Source organism: Mastomys coucha, unplaced genomic scaffold (assembly GCF_008632895.1).
Source record: "Mastomys coucha isolate ucsf_1 unplaced genomic scaffold, UCSF_Mcou_1 pScaffold14, whole genome shotgun sequence".
NCBI classification, from domain to species: domain Eukaryota; kingdom Metazoa; phylum Chordata; class Mammalia; order Rodentia; family Muridae; genus Mastomys; species Mastomys coucha.
This window is the reverse complement of record NW_022196896.1, coordinates 32,537,572-32,544,421: the sequence shown is the minus strand read 5'-3', so window position 1 is coordinate 32,544,421 and position 6,850 is coordinate 32,537,572. Positions and strand designations below refer to the sequence as shown.

General features: G+C 41.8%; 1 protein-coding gene across 8 annotated transcripts in view; it reads left to right on the top strand.

The window, feature by feature from the left end:
* The window catches only part of Lyn (LYN proto-oncogene, Src family tyrosine kinase), a 113,629-nt gene that overhangs the window by 61,782 nt on the left and 44,997 nt on the right, over window positions 1-6,850 (top strand). For 4 of the 8 annotated variants that reach the window (XM_031366719.1, XM_031366722.1, XM_031366720.1 and 1 more), the window contains 3 exons: window positions 1,943-2,016; window positions 5,506-5,551; window positions 6,201-6,306. In XM_031366719.1, coding sequence (XP_031222579.1) covers window positions 1,948-2,016; window positions 5,506-5,551; window positions 6,201-6,306 — 221 coding nt within the window. In that variant the 5' untranslated portion in view covers window positions 1,943-1,947. Of the gene's footprint in view, window positions 1-1,942; window positions 2,080-5,505; window positions 5,552-6,200; window positions 6,307-6,850 lie in introns of all 8 variants that reach the window. The other 4 variants (XM_031366717.1, XM_031366716.1, XM_031366715.1 and 1 more) reach the window with 1 other exon arrangement.

Here is a 6,850-nt window from a genome sequence, read left to right as displayed (position 1 = left end):
GAGGGGGAGAAGGAAGGGAAGGAAGGGAAGGGAAGAAAGAGTGGGCCTTGAGCCCCGTCTGGAGCAGCAGCGCTGTTTTGGTGTTGGGAACATCGGCAAGCTTAGCAGCAGGAGTGGGAGGGGCAGGGGGTCCTGCCGGGTTCTGAGAGGACCACTCTTTGGACCTTACATATGCTCGGGGATCCAGGGCTTTCTCGTCACCATGTATAGAACACCATTATAAGGGACTGTCAGTTGGACAGCAATTTTGGGAATGGTGGGGTGAAGAACAGATGAGGTGAACAAACTTATGCTTATTTACAGATCAACTCAAAAAAAAAAATCTCCATTTCAGAAAGTTAGGCTACGAAAAGAAGAAGCAAGTCTGTTTTGAAGCACAACGCTCACTTCCCCTTTGTTCTGGGAACCACCACTTGCCCCTTTGCTAGTTTGAGAAAAGAAGTGGCTGTCCTTTGGAGGCTTCGCACCCAGACTGTTGAAGGCGTGAAAAAGCTCAATTCCCCAGAGCTAACCAAAGCCTGTAGGGGACAGGACAGTGTCCGGAGCTGCACGGCTCCACTCCTGCTGCCTGCCACTTAAGAAGCCAGGGGGCAGAGCCAGGAATTGAATGGTAAAGCCACATTTTATTCAGTGAGCTGGCAATCTCAGAAGACAGTGGGTTAATTAAGATCCTGAAAAATCTCTTCCATCTGATCTCCAGCCAACAGATTGGAGAAATGGGGTTAAACAAAGGTAGTCAGTCATCCAGAGCTCAGTCATGCTGCGCCAGTGCAGCTGGCAGCCGAGTTCCTGAGGTATCTGTAAGTCTCTGCCTCTGGTTCCCATCCCTACACTCTACACTCATCCTGCAGCTGTTTGGGACCCACAGGCACTTCTCTCTCTTTTCTTTTTTTGTTTTAATTTTTTTCTTTTTTTGATATTGTAATATATACATCATTTTGGGCACTTCCCCAAAGGCTGAACCAAATTAGTTTCTATACCAGTCTTGTACTCCTTTGGGGACATCAGGGCTCAAGTTGGGGGATAACTCAGAGCAAACACACCTCAGCCCTCAGTTCTATCTGTAGTCATGGCTTGTAGGTGATGTCACTGTGTCTTAAGTACTGCCACCTTTTCTGGTTGCAGGCTCTGATATCTTAATAGGAGGCCTACCACACTGGATCATCTGAATGATCCTTCAAGCATTTTAACTCTCAGACCTGTGTCTCTTTTATTTCCAGTCTTGACAAAGGCACCGCCATGTTTGTAGTTTCCCAAACCCCACACAGTAGACTCCAGCTGCCAATTGCACCAGCCAGTGATGTCTCAAGTCCTTTTTCTCTCCCTTGCACACTCCAGATAGGATGTGTCAGTTGTCTTTAGGGAACACAAACGAAACTGATATCATCATATTAACCTTGGTCCTCTCTCTCCACCTCTGTTACCCAGCTTTTCCTGCCTGCTCCTTCACTAAAGGGCTACCCCTTCTTGCACTAGTTCTTGGGACCAGATTATCCAGTCACTATGGCTGCATCTGAAAACTCTTTCCTGAGCCCCTTAGCCAATTTACCACCAGATTTGAAATTTAAAAAGTCATCACATAAAAAGTCATCTCACTTCAGGAAGCTTCCTGGAGCAGCTCTTCCTCTTCTTGCCTGAATTAGAAGTCCTACCATACTCTAATGCCAATTCTCATTTTTTTTTTGCCACAAAAATATGAGCATCTCTATAGTAGGAGTTATGTTGGGTTCATGTAAAGGTGATGCTGAGGAAGTAGTTTTAAATAGACAAACAACCAAGATGTCCTGTTTCCAAACAGCATCCACCTTGGAGGATATTAACCAGTGTGTAACAATGAATAAAAGCATGTTCTTTTTGCTCTTATTTAACACAAAGATTTGAGTGGCTTTCATCCAATTCTGATTAATTAAAAAACAATGCCATTGCTTTTCTATTCCAACAGGAAATATGGGATGTATTAAGTCAAAAAGGAAAGACAATGTGAATGACGATGGCGTAGATATGAAGACTCAACCAGTACGTAATACTGACCGAACTATTTATGTGAGAGATCCAACGTCCAATAAACAGCAAAGGCCAGTAAGTAGACTAGTCTCAGGGAAGAAATCCCACAGCAGGATCAGAGCATGGCTGTGCATTCTAAACCCCAATCTTTGCATGCAAAAAAAAAAAAAAAAAAAAAAAACCAAAAAACTATTGATTACACAAACCCCAGATAATTTTATATGCTTTATACTTAATCCTTTGAAAACTGTGTAGAGATTTTAGGGATAATCTGGCTACTTACTAGGTGATAAATAGATCTCGAGTTGCATTTTCAAGTATGGAGAAAAGTATCTTTAATGTCCCAGCATGTACCCAGGCCTTCATCACTCAGGATAGATGGTCTAGGGACAAAGGATTTCCTGGATTTAAACCAGAAGCCAAAACATGTACTAACTAGTGTGTCTTTGGGGTATTACATTTTATTCCTTATTGTCTTTTCTTCAAGTGATTTAAAATAGTACAAAGACTAAGATCATAATTATTTGTTATAGTGGGGTAAAAGGTTAAGAAAGAGCATATCTGACTCTGCCTCAACACTTTCACAGGCGTCCCCATTAGGAACTTCATGAGTGATGCACCACCTGCTGCACTTGCAAAAGAAGCGATGCCAAATTTTAGGGACATAAGGGAACTCAGAACTTAGGTTAGCTATAACTTTAAACCTGCTTTACTTTGGAGCTTGTAACCTGGCAAGCAGTTTCTCATTGGGTATCTGTGTGCCGCCATTACCCAGGTTTTATGGACTGTCTTGGCATCTAAGCTGAAAACAAGTTATTCCAGTTTAGCCCAAATGCCTTTATTATCAGTTTGGCAGGCATGGTGGTACACAGCTGTAACAGCAACAAGTTGGCAGCAGAGGCAGGCAGATCCATGTGAGTTCGAGGCCAGCCTGGTTCACATCGCAAGTTCCAGGACAGCCAAGGCTACATAGGAAGACCCTGTCTCAGAAAAACCAAAACAGCATTTGCAGAGCTCCTCCAGTTTGACCTACGCTTTTTAATGGTTTGACATTTTAGAAATACATTGCCATTGTCTAGTGCTGCCGAGGGCTATTGCCTAGCCCGTCTCCCTTAGGTATAACCTATCATAATCAACTGCCATCACTTATACTGCTAGGTCAGTGTTAGTTAAAGAGAAGTGGTGATGAATGATGACTTCATTGTACTATTAAGTTATTTTATATTGTGTTTCTGTATAGATACACTACCAATATATCATGTAAAATTGCACATAGAGAGGCTGGAGAGATGACCGTGGTTGTGAGCAATGGCTGCTCTTCCAGAGGATCTGAATTCAATTCCCAGTGCCCACATGTCAGATCACAACCCTCTGTAGCACCAATTCCAGGGCATCTGCCACCTCTTCTGGCCTCTGTCTGCACCATGCACACACAGGGTGCACAGATATTTGTGCATGCACAATGCCTATCTTATAAAAATAAGTTTGAAAAAAAAGTATAGAAAACATATCCACACAAAATGTATGAGATTATTAAGAGTACTAATAATTTGGTGATGCTGAATACATGTCAATATAAAATATAAAAGCACTTTATATAAATATGGATATAGTTATATTCTTAAACAAATGTGAAATAGAAATAGAAAATAGAAAGAAATTTAAGAGTAAAGAAAAGGTAAAAGGTAGTTTTTTGGTAGATTTCAAAGTTCTCATTAAAAGTTCTGTTTGTTTCTTGTAGCAAATGCTACAGCTTTTTATGTGCTTTAAAATCTAAAGATTTTTTATTTTGTTTTGCTTTTTTTGATTGTTTTCTTGGATCTGGTTTTTTTGTTTTGGTTTGGTTTGGTTTTTGTCCAGGTGTTATTTATTTAGGAAAGCAAAGGAGACTAGTTAAAAAAAAAAAAAAACTCAAATATTCAGTGTAAAAAAGACTACAAGTAGATTGGAAAGTAACAATAACTGTATTTAAAATCTTTCAGTTCCCTGATGCTCACCAGAAAAAAAATTAGTTTAGGTCTACTATGATCATAGATGCTCTCCATGGGCAGCTTAGCTTGGCCTCATCCTATGACCATAAGCAAAGACTCTTGGCCTTTGCCACATGTGAAAAATACACTCTCCCAGTTGATTACAAAGGGCTCTACAGGAGGTGAAGTACAACTAACTGTTCAAGAAAGAGCTAGAGTAATGTCATGAGGGTCACATGTATGTGTTTTAGTCTTACAAAAGTGTTTTAAGATGGGCTAGAGACCTTCAATGCGCACATCTCAGGACCAGCCTAGCCAGCCAGCAGGTTACATATAAAAATGTGCTTTGCTGTATTGTAAACTAATCTCTTTAATATTCGCAGATCAGCTTGCTGCATTAAAAATTGTTTAATTTCTCACCTAATTGTTTCCTCTAATTCATATAAAATAGAATGTGATTCTTAATTATGCAACTGTAAATGACTAAAACAGCAATATAAAACTGCTCTAAGTCTTGAATGTTAGTATGGACCCATGATTACCTGCTCCTTCAGTCCTTTCCCTCAGTGAATTTGAGATTTTAGAGGCTCACTTTCATCAGTATTTTATATTTTAGTATAAACCACTTTGGTCGTGTTTTATTAAACACTCACCAAAGTTTTAGTAGCCACTCAAGGAGAAGCAGAGGGATGAGATGGTTTAAAATCTGAGCCCAGGCAGGACCTCCTTAGAAGAGGTCACCAGGCCTTACAAACTCCCACTAGTGCTCTGGTGTTGAAAAGGTTTGGAATAGAAGGTGCCTCGTGTGATGCGCCCTGCTGCTGCCATAGCTGGGGGATCTTCCTGGCCCCTGGACAGAGTCAGGGTCAGACAAGAAAGCCTAACTTGGTTGGGCTTACATTTATCTGTTAGTGACAGGTCTGATCAAATGTTTAAATAAGTTCAGGAAACATGGAGATGGGCTGGTGACAACCTCTAAAAGTCACCAGGGTCCTATCACTCCTGTGTTTGCTTGTCCTGGCCTTTCCTACTGTTTGGTTTCCATAACTGCTGTGCCTCCAACCTTTAGCTCTTTCTAGGCAGAAAGAAGCACATTGTACCAAGGCCCTACCAACCAGTGAGCTTATGGAATGAATGCTCCTCCCCTCAGCATCTCAGAGGGCTGTAAGTCTAGAAGCAGGGATCATACTGGGCAAACTGCCACCCCAAAATATTAGTCTCCTGTTAAAAACATGGGCAACAATCCTTGTGGGTTGGCATCTAGACCCAGCTCAGGAAGCCCTGTCCACTTGGTCTGCTGATACAAACCAAGGGCTACATGTCCAGGAAAAGCCCTGAAACTGACTTGCAGGAAGGACCTTCCTCATGACATCATCAAGCATGTGAGCCTAGCTAGGAGCCCTGGCCTCACCCTATACAATTTTTCTGTTTGGCTCTTCTTTCTCACTTACCACTGTTAGGAAAATGATATGCACGCAAGAAGAAAAATATGATCATGACTTTTGTTCCTCTAACAAATACTCTTCCGTAGGTTCCTGAATCTCAGCTTTTACCAGGACAGAGATTTCAAACAAAAGGTATGTTTTCTTACTAATATAATACATGTTTTGTTTGTTGTTGTGGGAAAATATATATAACACAAGTTTATCACAGCTTCAGTCATTTTCTTAAATGCCAGGCTCGGAACAGGAAGTACACATTGCTGTGCAAGCTTCACAGGAGCTTTTCATTATTTCAAGGTGGCTCATTCATTGCTCTCCACTCCCTTCTGCTCTGGGTAGCCACCATGAACCTCTCTGTCCTTATGCGACTGGAAATATAGTCTTTGTCATTTTGTGCCTGGCTCATTTAACATAAGGTTCTTCTAGGTTCATCTATTGTGTGTCAGAACTTCAACACTTTTCAAGGCTTACTACTCTGTATATATGTATACTCTATTCTGTGTATGTGTCACATGTTGTCCATTCCACTAATGGGCACTAGAGTGGCTTCTGCCTTTGAAGACCATGACAGTGTTGCCATGATCATGGGCACATCCCTTCCTAAGCATGGTTAAAGTTGTAGTAGCTTCCTGTGGGTCTTGGTGTGCTTGGGATGCACCGTGGGTCATTACAGGTGGGAAGCACAGAGCTTCACTCCATGGCCCTCTCTCCGTTACTTCCTCTCTTCCTTTGTGGTTATGTTGATAGGTCTTTGAAGGGCTCTGCTTGTATCGTTTGTTCTTAGATCCAGAGGAGCAAGGGCACATTGTGGTGGCCTTGTACCCCTACGATGGAATCCACCCAGATGACTTGTCCTTCAAGAAAGGAGAAAAGATGAAAGTTCTGGAAGAGTGAGTGCGACCAGGCCCCAGCAGCGTGCTGGTCCCAGCTCCTGCAGCCTGCTTGCTTCAGCACCAAAGGAGCTTCCCTTCTGAGTGTGGTGGTGGGCTCTTCTATTGTTTCTCCCAACAAGGACCGTAGAGTTTGGGAGATAGCCCAGTCATGTCCTGAGTTAGTTCCCTAGGACCCACATTTTAAAAAAAGAAAACGTTGGATGTGGTGGCACTTGCTTGTGGTGGTACAGCATCGGGGAGGTGGTGACAGGCGGATCCCTGAAAGCTCTCTGGCCAGCTAGTCTAATCTGCTTGGCAAGTCCCAGGCCTGTGAAAAAAATCTATACCAATACCTATAACTATCTATATCTATCTACAGCATAAGAATGATTATGAGGCTATCTTCTGACATGTACACACACCTGCAAACACATGCACATTATATGAACATGTATATACACACACACCATAATTACCACAATCCTTAGATACTATCATTTCCATTTTAAAAGTTAAAATTCCCAAGAATAGACTGAATGACTTTTTTTTTTTTTTTTTTTTT